A 13555-nucleotide genomic window follows, 5' to 3' on the forward strand; every position below is an offset into this window, starting at 1 on the left:
TGATAAAAACCATATCAATAGCTTCAAAATCTGAAGAAATCCTTGAAATAAATCAATACAAAACCCTTTCAAAAGTACTACTTCCGGTCTTAATTATAAGAACTAGTTGACTAATTTAAAGAGATTAAAGAAATAAGTTAAGTTAGTTATTTGTAATAAATAAGTGTTGTCTTTCCTAAAATACCTTTGTTAATTAAGTGTATTAACTAGAACTATAATTGTTAGAAGGATTAGCCTAAGAAAAAATACTTAAATATGAGAGACAAAGTAAATTAGGGTCTTATATTTAGAACCAAAATAAAAATCGAACGAGATCTTATATTAAGGGTCAGAGGTAGTATTGTTATACAAAAACCACTGCTCCTGATCTCTTAGTAAAAGCGCAAAAGGACTATTTATGCCTTTAACGTTCTGGCTCTAATTCTAATTGACATTGTTAAGCGCCTCCTTAGATAATCTTACTTAAGCATAAAATTATATGTTTGGCTCTTGATGGTTTTGTCAGAAGCGATAGTTCCTTCCACTGGGTAAGGAATGGTAATATAAATTTTATTTTGTGTATGGATTGATATACTGATTTGTGACGAGAATACAGATGATGCAGCTCACGTGTTTGATGTAATGCGAGTTCACCCCCCATCATTCTTTCTCCGACTTCTCTTCTTCACTGTTATTTTCCCCTCCAAAACCAACTCAAGCTCGGGAGATTTATATTCCACGCCTTACCAGAGTATTATATCAGACTTACAAATTCAATTACTACAATGTGAAGTGTCGAATGATCAGTTGATTTAATTTGACATCGATAGAGCTGCATTTGATAATTAATTAAAAGGAGGCATGAGTGTGTGTCTAAAGATCCCATAAACTTATAATGTTTGAATTAATATATCTTAGCAAGCTACAATTTACTTTTTGAGTGCTGTCATAACGAATATTTTTGTATTATCTCCGGTTCTAAATATAAGATTTAATTGATAATACAATTTATATTATAAAATAGATTTTATTTTTAAAATTAGAGGTAGTAATGAAACCTCACTTCTTACCAACTTGAATTTTATTGAATGTAAAAAAGCATTTTTGTTCATTATTGTATGCTTCAGAATATATTTATATATATATGCCAGATAATATGAGGAAGACATAATGACGTGTGGTGATGCCAAAAAGGGAATTAATCCAACAAATAGAAAATAAAGAATGGAAAGGGAAAGTGGCCATGTGATGAGGATAACAAGACCAACTTATGGTGGCTTCTTTTATGTAGTGGCCGTCCTTTTAGACGCCGCGCCATTCTTCCTCTTTTTTTTTTTTTTTTTTTGGTGCTTTTTCTGAATTTAGAAGAACATATACGAATGACCTAAGGTTCGCTTGGTACCAATTCCTAAAAATCAAAGATAAGAATTATGATTGAGATTAAAAAAGAAATATGTCAAAAGAATTTTTTTTTTTGTCACAAGGGGCAAGATCGAACCCGCAACGCACACATACTACTCTGCCAAACGGCCAGTGTTTATGTCAAAAGAATGTTTAATATGAAAGATTGTTGTTATTTGATATTGAGTAAACTCATATATGCAGGATTATAGAATACTACGGAAGGTGGTATTTCTTTGCTTAATCTCATATAACAAAAAATTATTCATACTAAATATTCTTTAATGGTTTTTCTCAATTCTAATCCCAATCTTTACTCCTCGTTTTTAATGTTTCGTATCTAACAGGACCTAAAATTATAAAAGAGATTAACTTCACATCTTTCATTTACAAAAAGAAGTTTTCATGTGACTAGAATATAAAGTCATTAGCCTTTCAGGCATTGTTCTAACGGAGACTAACTCAAATAATAAGGCTAAGATGAAACATCAAACCAGCCCGGTCAAGAGTATGGCCCTCACTATTTATCTTTTTGAATCCATGGTTCAATCCGGAGTTTTTTTTTTCACCCTACCAGGTATAGATTTTTTTTTTATTGAAAACAATCCTATTCGAGGTATTATCAGATATTAAATATAAAAATATCCCCCAACAAAAATTTGAATCTTAGTTAACCATGATGCAAGAAACTAATTCCTTCTGGTAAAGCCAATACGTGGCTTCTTTTCTGATTTGATGAATGGGTATTATTATTTTCTTCTATGAATTTAACTTTTGTCCTATGCATATGAGACGAGCCCACATGACCCTGAGAAGAGTCAGTGATTTGGGCCTACAATTAAAATTAGCCTGGCTAATCGGGCTGGCCCAATACCTTGGGGCAAAGGGTTACGGAATTTTTTTTTTTTGATAACACGAAAGCACGCAATACAAACACTACCCCTGTCCTTTAACGGTATCCCTTGGAGCTCATCAGGAGCTGGAGCCCTCTGTTCGCAATAATAATGCTCCTTATTTATTTTTTGGTTAACTAATAATGCTCTTTATGTGTTGATTATTACATTAGATGAAAATATTTTTTCCACAAAAAAAACACTACATTCAAAGTTGCGCCAATTGAGATTTTAAATCATGAATTAAGTGTTTACATCTTGTTTATTGTATGCATAGGATACATTCTTTGTTTTTCATAGGAAAGCTTTTCTTTATTGTTATTCTGAACAAATTTTAACAATTCGCGTTTAATATTTTACTTTTAATATACTATGTCCGGTCCTTAATATAAAATCTTGTTTGACTTTTATTTTGGTCCTAAATATAAGACTCCAATCCATTTTGTGTCTCATATTTATATATTTTTTTAAAAGTAGTTCTTCTAACAATTGTAGTTCTAGCCAATACACTTAATTAGTAAGGATGTTTTAGAAAAAATAATACATATTTATTATAAATAACTAATTTAACTTCTTTCATTAATCTCTTCAAATTAGTCAACTAGCTCTTATAATTAGGAGCAAAGGCAGTATAAATTTAAATTCCTCATGATTTGATTTCAACGACACGAATGGAATGTTAAAGAGAGAGACCAATTGAATGGTTACTCTGCCACCATGTGTAAAGTAAATTTAAAGAAAAATCCCAAAAAAATTTTAAAATTTTAAAATCTAAAATCATGAATGATTACAAAAATATGTTGTCATTTGCTTTTCAAATATTGTCAATTATTATTAAAGGGTAGTAAATGAGACTAATTTACAATTTTAAAATTTAAAGGCATTTTTTAAAGATTTTTTTTCTAAATTTAAATACTCTCTTGAGTGTCTAATACAATAACTAGTCTATAAAAATTACTTTAACCCTAAATATATAAAAATTTAATCCGTTTTATTTTTCAAAATTTATAATTTTCTCAAACTAACCCAATCAATGCATATATTAGCGAGACTTCTATTATGAGATAGTTTCAATGTAAATTATTAACAAAAGTATTTTAACAAAACCAACACGTCATTTACAAATAACTAATTTAACTAATTTTTTAAATTTTCACAAATTAGTCATTTAGCTTGAGAGAGTGGGAAAATAAAGAGAACATTTTAGGAATTTAAATATCTTTTTTAACTTCTATATGATGCACTGGATGGAGTAATTAAAAAGTTACTATTACAAAGGTCATTGCATATTCCAATTTTTTTCTGGGAAAAAATCTCTTCATTTCTTCCCTCAATATATTGGGTACAAACAGATGCATAAAAGGACTTTGAACCCCAAACGTACATGAATCAAATTTTCTTCTTCATCATTAAACATTCAAACTTATGTTGCCTCTCTTCTTCACTTACAATTGGTAAGAATCTGCTCCTACGTACATAGTCTCTTAAATCTTAATTTAAACTCTAAAACCCCAAAAATCTCATCCTTCTATTTCCATTTCTTTCTGCATCTACTTCATCATCATCATCATCACCATCACCAACCTGTGTGTCAGAATTAAGACTCAAATATCTCTCTCTATCTTCGTCAACCTCATAATTAATAACTTCCCAGATCGATCTTCCATCAGGTCTTGATCTTCCTCAGTGCCAGATAAGCCAACATTCTATAACCCAAAAACATCATAACCAAAGCCCCAATGCTTATCGAAGGGCTTATCTGACCCACCACGTCTTGTTCCACAAACTTACAGTGTCCTCTGTCTTCGATTCCGCCATTGTTGAAGCAACCCAGAAACTCTGAGATTCTCTTCCCGTCACCATACTGAATATAAATCAGAAGCCTGTAACAGTAAAAAGTAACCGACACATACTTGAGCCACCCCAAGCACAAAGGCACTTTGTGAACGTAATACCCACCGATCAACACAAACCCTAGCATCACCACCGCGGCTACCGTGGAGGCCTGCTTGGCGTCCATTATGGCGGCGCCGAGGAACAGTCCCAGCCCCTGAGAGACAAGCACGTAGAAGAGAACGACTAGTAGTGTTAGTAGAAAAGCCCATAGGTCTGGCCGGAGACCGCTCATCCAGTAGGTGACGGTGAGGAAGATGAAGGGAAGGAGGAGTTCCATGGGGAGATCGCCGACGATCCGGGCGGTGAAGTAAGACGAGAGGGTATACATACCGGAGGCTCGTTCCTTGAGGAAGATGGCACGGTCTTGTGGGAAGGCGAAGACGGAGTTGAAGGAAGGGAAGACACCCCAGAAAATGGAGATGAAGAAAAGGAGGCCGAGACGGTCTTGGACATCCCGGTAATCGGAGTGCCACCACATGAGGCCGGCGAGCAAGGCGGCGGCGAGAACCTGGAAGACTCTGAGAGGGTTAAAGGATTCATGCTTTCGTTCTTTGAGGCTTCTGTGGAGGAGGACACTGAACTGGTTAAACCAGTTAGAGAGGGAGATCGTCGTGTTCACGTTCTTGAATTTACTGTATCTTCCTTCCTTGGAATTGGTGATTTCTAGGGTTTGATGATGATGACGATGATGAGTTTGTTTTGTACAAGTGTCCGTGTGGTTTAATATTGCTTCTTTCACCTTGGGAGCTAGAATTGCGTTGTAAGAGTTGACTAGGGTTTGCTTCATATTTGGCCTGTCTCTTTCACTTACAGCACTATCAACCTGACAAACACCTGCATTCGGAAACAACAACATTAAGCTTCGTCAATTAATATCTTCTCAGCAAATTCTAGAAATTTCATTCACCAAGATTCAAAATCATTTCACAAATTCGAAAACCCTAGAAGCAATTAATTAAAAGTGTTTTCATGTAAGTTACAAGCCGACATACAATTTATCTCACATATTTATCTTAAATATCATAAAATTATTTCTAAAACACTCCCTTAAGTTATGCAAATGCATTTCCTTAAACTAAAATGCCTGCTGTGGAAAGGAAAAAAACCTACATAATACTCAGAATCAGTGAAAAAAATCTCTATTTAAAAATATTTATTGGACAGAAAGACTTGAATCTATTTTTATATATAGAAAATACTAGTATACTATAAAAAAATTTTATACTCATCTGCTCCTATTTATAAATTACTTTTAATATCTTTCACATAGATCATGAAAACCCTTAATTAAACTTCATTACCTTTCATTGAAAATTTAACAAATTTTTAATTTTCTCTCTATTTAATATATATTATATCCATAAGAATAAAGTCAACACAATATTAAATGCAAAGTCAAATTTTACATTTATATGAAAAATTTCTTTGTCCACCCTATAAATAGAACCAAAAAAGTACTTTCAAATTTCAGGTCTTTCTTATCAATAAAATTTTCAAGCTAGAAGGTTTTACTAAATGCTAGGAGAATAATGCATGTGTCCGGTCCACATAGAGGGCAAAGGAAAACAAAAGGAAGAATCAATAAGTTTTAGAAAAGAACAAGAAATGCTTTAGTTTGCTTTTGGCTGGCAAGAATAATAGGTTATTCGACTTTTATGACAGTAAGATAAGAAAGGAAGGAAGCCAGCCAGCAAGCCACAGTGATCAATCTTCCAAAGGAAACATCCTTATCAACAAAAGGCACCAAATTATCTCAATCAATTCCACAAATGTATAGATTCAATTAATATTAAATATATACTACTTTCGATCCTAATTATAAAACCTCATTTGTAGTCTATAAACGGGATTTTATAATTATTAGCAAAGCTAATATAATCTATATCTACATCATGATAGCTAGCTGTAGGATAGGATGAACAGCCCGAATATTTTCACAGAATAATCTTGGATCAAAAGAAAAATCAAAGAATCACACACAAAGAAACATATGTACGTGTCACAAACATAATTAATTGATTAAATATTTGATTATTCTCAAGTCTCAGAATTATGTTAGGTCTTAGTGGAGCTTCAAAAGCTGATTTGTGTTTTGCTGTTACAGATATATAACAGTGAGTCTCCACTAAGAATAATGGCGCCATAAGTGATATCAAAGTTCGGACCACCACTTGATTCCACCTTGATATATATATATATATATATATATATCAATATGCTTTCTGCAAACCTTGTCTAATTCAAATACTTTATGTCAATTGAGGTTTACTTTTGGGGGAGAACAATAATGTTTCATTATGAGGATGAATTAAAGGCAGCCCAACACGTGTAGGAGTATTCAAACAGGTTCTAATATGTTATGAGACATTTGAAAAAGTTGGAGCAATTCAAAAGTGAGGAAAGGAAATAAAGTGACCATAAAAGGGCATCATCCATGAGACTATGACCACATCACATTTTCAAAAGAAGTATAATTGTAGTCAAATTTTGACATGTGTAATGATGAAAATGGAACATCCTGGTGTAATTCCACTGCTTGTTAATTAGAAATACAATTTTTTTGAAAAAAAAATTATTCAAAAGTATCCGTTCAAAAATTTTATTGCCTAAAAGAAACCATGAATTTGAGTAGGCCTAACTCATCTTTAATAAGTATAATTCTTTTTGTAGTTATGTGTAACATATGTTCAGCTATGCAAATTATTTTTTTTAAAATATTTTTGCACGTAATTAAAGTTGAAAATAAGTTACTCTGAGCAACAAAATTTTCAAACAGATAATTTTAACCAAATTGACCAAGTTTTTAATAAATCAAATTAACACTTCAAGCTTCCAATCTTTAATACTTGTCATACATGCATGTGAATTAAAGTAATCTTTAGACTAATAAATATTCAACTCAAGTCTCAATCTTATTTGGCCGACTAGATGAATATCTCTAATTTAAGATGCATGTAATGATGCTGAGAATATAAATATCGGAAAACACAAATAACGATGACAATGATGATTCTTTAATAATACCTCTATTATAGAACACCCCATGAACTTTTGTTTCCCAATAAAATTGAAGATCACAGTGGTGGATCAAATCAAAGATTATAATTATTTATGAGTGACACACCAATTAATTCAAGGGTAGAGGTTGATTCAACGTGCTATACCTCATTATTAATTTTTTCAAACTTTTTAACCAACATGCTCCTAAGTTTGATGATTTCTCACGCTATCAATGTCGTCATCAACTCAAAAGCCACTATATATAAATATATATAATCACGGTGCTCAAGAATCAATCAGAAGAGAGACACAAAAACCCCCCCAACAAGCTTTTTAAGAATTGAGATAAATTAAAAAAAAAGTGGCCTGTCAAACAGCACTAAGTAATATATTACCTCGCACTACTACTATTTTTTGTTTTATTATTAATCAATTGGAGACCATACTTAGTGATTCAATACTGATAAAACACTATAGTTAACACTGATACGTAAGTACGATCCATTATTGCTTGAGCATTAACTTCTTAGCTTTTCTTTGCCACTTTTCTTCTTTAAGTTTTAACCATAAACTATATGTGTATACATACGTATATATATAATTGGTGTGACCCCTTTGAAGAACTTTTTTCTTTGATACGTATATTGATCTAATCCAGCTAGTCCTAGCTAGCTATCAACTTTAAATTATCTATACATATATGTCGTCTATGTGTGTGTATGGCCAACAAAAAGAAAGAGACTTGTTCAATGAGAGAAAGGCTTTTGATTTATATGCTTGATTGCTTTAGTGAGATTAATTTATTATGTTTGGACTTGGAAAGAGACGAAACAAAGAACAATAAAAATGTGTATTTACTTAAAAAATTAAAAACATTATTGATATATTTTTTTCTTTATGATGCATGGATCAAAACCTTTAATATCCCCACCAACTAGTGGATACTTTTGCAATAATTTAAGGTATCTGTCTGTATGTGTTTAGATTTGTGATCAATTCCTGCTTTAATAAATTTTATCTATATAAAACTTGCTTTAAGACTCATACACATCTACAATTAAGTTGCTTTGCCAACCTTTTTCACTATGATTTTTAGGATAAAAAGGAACATCAACATCATATTATCTTCACATTAAAAACACACTAACAAAGGAATTAATGAAAATCAATTCATGAGTACTCTTGTTCAAGTCTTTGTAAAACAAGTTTGTTTATATTGGTTTGTTATTATAAAACTAAGTTAATAATTCAAATACTTCCCATTTGATTTCCAGCACGACAACAAAAGGAATTTGGAATCCAATGGATGTGGTGTAAAGCATATAAATTATGGGATGTTATATATAAATGGACGTAGCATATAATGTTGAAAAAGATATGGTTATAAGGAAAATAGGGACCAGACAACAATATCCAGACCTATCCACAAGTACAAGTGTATGATCATAAACCACATCTTCTGTTTATTTCTTTTCAAAAGAAGGAATAAATCCACAGTAGTCATTCAAACATTATATATACACACACTATTTCCAGTCCTTAATATAAAGGGCTATCTGACTAATTTGAGTAGATTAAGAAAGTTTGTTAATTAGTTATTTATAATAAACAGGTATTGTGTTTCTAAAATATTCTTGCTAATCATGTGTATTAGCTAAAATTATCATTTAATAGATTTTTAAACATATGCAACTATTACAAAGATTACTTTAAATTGTCAAGTATGAAAGACAAAACAAATTGAGGTCTTATATATAAGATTAAATTAAAAATTAAATTAGCTTTTATATTAAGGTTAAGAAATAATATATTAGAAATCTAAAGCTTTCTTAAAAGTTCATATTAATATAATTTCCCTTCTCTTTCATCACCTTTTCTAGCCTTCCAAGAAAAGCTTGTTCTTGAGTTTTTTTAATTCAGGTGGGTCTCCCTACCTATTCTGTCATTTCCCTTCTCCCAAAAAAAAAAAAAAAAAAAAAAAACCCTCATACACAAACACATATATACATATATATATATATAGAGAGAGAGAGAGAGAGTTGGCGTAAAGGGAAGATCGATGTTTGTAAGATGCTATATTTGGGTGGAGGAGGAGTCGGTGGTTACTGCGTAGGGAAGGCCGTGTGGAAAATTTAATACGAAAGAAAGAGAGGAAGAAGAAGAAGAAGAAGAAGAAGAAACATAAGGAAAAGTCAAATCGATTTGGTATTTGAAAGAGAGCCAAAGCCAAAAACAGTGTATTTGTGGCTAAGGCTCAGACGCAAAGGAAGATGTGATGAAGTAGTGAAGTGACGCCAGTGATTCACAGAGAAAGAGGACACGTGGTATCCATATCAAGCAATTCCTCCCCCTTCTACAATTATGCCATCAGTTTTTAAAAATAAAATCCAGTAATAGATTTTATGAAGAAAAAAATTACTATTGAAAGTGCTCTTTGAGAGTGATTTAAAGATTACGAGATAAATACGAGAAAAGAGTTTTGATTTGTCTCATACGAAAGCGTTTCTTTGAAATGAAAAGAAAAACTTAAAGTGTTTTTTCAATCAAAACCAAGATTTTTCTTCCTACTCATCTAAACACTAATCCAAAATCAAAAACAGTTCTTCTTCAAAATTATGATTTGGACTGAAATTTATTGGTACATCTTTTTTAAAAAGTACTACCTCCGGTCCTAATTATAAGACTCAGTTGACTAATTTGAGGAGATTAAGGAAGTAAGTTAGGTTAGTTATTTGTAATAAATAAGTGTTGTCATTCCTAAAATATCCTTACTAATTAAGTGTATTGGTTAGAACTATCATTATTAGAAGGATTATCTTGAAAAAAAATGCATAAATATGAGAGACAAAATGGATTGGGGTCTTATAATTAGAACCAAACTAAAAGTTAAACGGGGTCTTATATTAAGGACCGGAGGTAGTAATTTTTGGACGCTCCCAGAATCATTTATTTAAGAAAAAAATCATCATGGTCCCATCTAAATGCTGGATATTTATTCTTCTACACGCTCTGAAACTCTTATCTTCTGGTCACCCTCAAATCCTAAAGTGGTAGAGATTTATTGTTATGTCTATGTCTCTTGAAATATATGTATGCATTAAAAGGGATAATGTTAATATATAAATAAATCATCAATCAAAAAAGCGTTGTTCCATATAGCTAGCAATTATGACAAGGATGGGATGATCCAAGAAATCACATAATATTTATGTGTGCCCACATCATGTTGTCCTTCTTAATCACCTTAATTAATCAATCAATCAAAGTTTTATTTATTATACTTATTTCTTCATACCTACATAAACCTACCTATTACCCCCTTGTCCCCCCCATTTATCTTGTGCCTAATATTCTCATCAGGCTAAAACGTGGCTTAATATTTTGTTTGTGTTTTTTATTTACAAAATCCTGAAATCCAATAGATTCTTCCCTGTGCAGTAGTCTTTATTCAAAAAAGGTCCCATTCATATCATAAAGTGGTTTTTGTATTTTTTTTTACCTAATTCCTTTACATTAAAAATAAATCGATGGCCAAAAATTTAAATTTAAATTTTTTACCATTTAGATTTTGAAGCAAAAAGAAAATAATCTATGACACCCTCAAAACATCAAACAGCAAATTATGACTCATCATTATCATCATGACCGGGGGGGAAAAAACAAAGACCAACGTTAAAAACCAAGCAGACATAAAAAGGGCAAGAAGAAGAAGAAGGAGAAAACGACGACGTACCGTTAGCGAGATCAAGCAGAAAGTCGGCGGGGTTCATGGGAAAAGACGGCTTGAATCCGAGCGACTCGAAGTAGCTCATGGCTTCGCTTCCCTTTCCGAAGTACAAACACTGTCCCTCCGATAACACCAAAATCTTATCGAACATCTGAAACACCCTGCTCGACGGTTGGTGCATCGACGCCACCACCGTCTTCCCCTTCTGCTGCGCCACCACCGTCGTCAGCGTCGTCACCAGCCTGTGCGCCGCCGTCGAGTCCAACCCGGAAGTTGGCTCGTCCAGTATCAACAAGCTCGGATTCATCAACATCTCATGCCCTATACTCACCCTCTTCCTCTCTCCTCCTGATACCCCTCGAATATACGCGTTTCCGATGATCGTGTTCTCGCATTTCCCCAGCCCCAGCTCTCTAATCACCGACTCGCACATCGATATCTTCTCTTCTTTCGAGAGTGTTCTGGGAAGACGAAGAAGTGCGCAGAAGATAAGGGTCTCTCGGACGGTGAGATGAGGATAAAGCACGTCGTCTTGAGTCACGAATCCAGTTCGCCGGAGAATCGATTTGCTCAGTTTGCATCCGTTCGCGTGGATTGTTCCGGTGAGGCCCTGCCCTTGGACGAGTCTCCCGGCTAGTGCGTTTAGGAGGGTCGATTTCCCGCTCCCCGAAGGGCCGAGAACCGCCAGGATTTCTCCCGGACAAACCATCCCCGTCACGCCGTTCAGAATGATTTTCTCTTGCGCCGTCGTTCCCCCGTCGGAAAGCGACGAGATCATTCGCTTTATGTTGCTCCCTCCTTTCTTTCTATCAACCTTTACTCTGTATCCCACGTCCACGAACTGCATGAATGAATAAATAAGCCCAGAAAATTCGATCACACAGTGTTCTAAATCAAACCATTCGTGGGAAAACAGGAGATCAATTAGTCTGCATAATTATACTTGATGTTGAATATATATAAGGAAGAAAGAGTGCAATATGAACATGGATTAGCGAACAGTACCTTGAGAGTGATAGGATAAGAGGAAGATAATAAAGGAGGAGAGGATGAGGAGCGTGCATTGGGAGTTTCTGGAGCACCAAACGGTGCGGTTGGTGGTGGTGTTGGCATTATTTTTGCTGTGTACAGTGTGAGAGGATTGAGGGTGATATATTGAGAAGACAAAGGGTATGCAATTATATATATATAGTTTATATAGAGAGAGAGGGTGGGGCGAGAGAGAGAGAGAGAGCGAGCTCGTGTGTGAATGAAGAAAGGAGATCAAGGAGGGGAAGAAGCGGGGGTATATAAGGAGGGAGAAAGACGACCCATATTGGGAGAGCCACGTGGGGAGAGATAAGGATTGCTACGTGGCAGGTAAAGGAGGACAGTTGGCAGCATCTTGAAGAGCTTCATGCTAAGTGCCCCACTTATATATATATGCGCGCGCGCGCGCGCGTGTGCACGATGCTTCCATTCCCTCTTCACCCCAATATATATATGGGCCATATATATATATATATATATATATGTATATATGATTCTTGTCCAAAGTAGGCAAAAGCAAGAAAGAAAGAGAGAGGGAACGGAGGAGCAATAATCAGAGGACACCACTACTTTAGGATCTTAATTAATGAGTGTGTTCATCAGAGGTTGAAAATCTGAAAGCTACAGAAGATCATGAGTTATAATAGCTGATGAGGACAGCATGCATGTGGTACCTTAAATAATGTAAAAATCCTTAGCTTCTTCGCCTTAGATATTTTCTTCATATATATATATATGTATATGTGCGCATGTACATATATATGAGGCAAGAAGAGCAAATGAATAGTGGGTGCAGTTTGTAACATTAATTGAATTGGGAGTGAGATGTATGGAAAATGGAGATTCTGACGATCATTTATTGAAAACGCCATGGGAAATGAGATTGCCGCTTCCTTACTATTACTGCTTTTAGATATGTATGATCCCACAGATTTTGACCAAAAAGGTTTTGTTGGTGTCTGATCTGAGCTCTCTGTGTACAAATTAATTTCCCCCCTCACATACTATATACTACTCCCTCCGTTCCTTATTATAAGAGACGATAACCGAATTACGTTGATCAAAAAAGCAGTTAAAATTAGTTAAGAACAATCAATGTGTGAAAAATAATTTTTTTCCAAAAATGCCCTCATTAATAAGGAGAGAGAGCATAGAGAGAACAATTATTATTGAAAGAAAGAGAATGGGAGGGAGAGAGAGTGTGAGTTGGAGACATAAATATGGGTAAAATAGGAAATCAACACAAAAAAGTAGAGACAACTTTAAGTGTCTCTTATATATAAGAACATGCCATAAACATCAAATGTCTCCTATAATAACGGAGGGAGTAATAATTAATTATTCATTATGTGATCCTTTTTTTTATTTCTAGGCATAACTATTATTCTATTGAAAATAATTGTATTCGAGTTGCTATCATAACTTTTCTGGTTCTATTTATAAGTCATCTCTAATATGTTTCATACAAACTAAGAAAAATCTTAAACTTCATTAACTCTCATTTAAAATTCAACAACTTTTAAACTTCATTCTTATTTAATATACATCATACTTCATTTAAATAAATTCAACATAATAATAAATGAATTGTGAAATTGTACATTCATACAAAATATTTTTTTCAGTACTT

General features: G+C 33.6%; 1 protein-coding gene across 1 annotated transcript; it reads right to left on the bottom strand.

Annotated features, from left to right (window-relative positions):
• Positions 1–3883: 3883 nt before the first annotated feature.
• LOC114760660 (ABC transporter G family member 25) lies at positions 3884–12115 on the bottom strand. The gene is made up of 3 exons (XM_028949941.1): positions 11902–12115; positions 10903–11737; positions 3884–5003 (listed from the first exon to the last, which is right to left on the bottom strand). Exons 1-3 carry the CDS (start codon positions 12007–12009, stop codon positions 3940–3942), a joined length of 2007 nt encoding a protein of 668 aa, XP_028805774.1. The 5' UTR covers positions 12010–12115; the 3' UTR covers positions 3884–3939.
• Between the last annotated feature and the right edge of the window lie 1440 nt (positions 12116–13555).

This window comes from Neltuma alba, unplaced genomic scaffold (genome assembly GCF_004799145.2).
Source record: "Neltuma alba isolate B1F8T4 unplaced genomic scaffold, ASM479914v2 tig00011010_pilon, whole genome shotgun sequence".
Taxonomy (NCBI): domain Eukaryota; kingdom Viridiplantae; phylum Streptophyta; class Magnoliopsida; order Fabales; family Fabaceae; genus Neltuma; species Neltuma alba.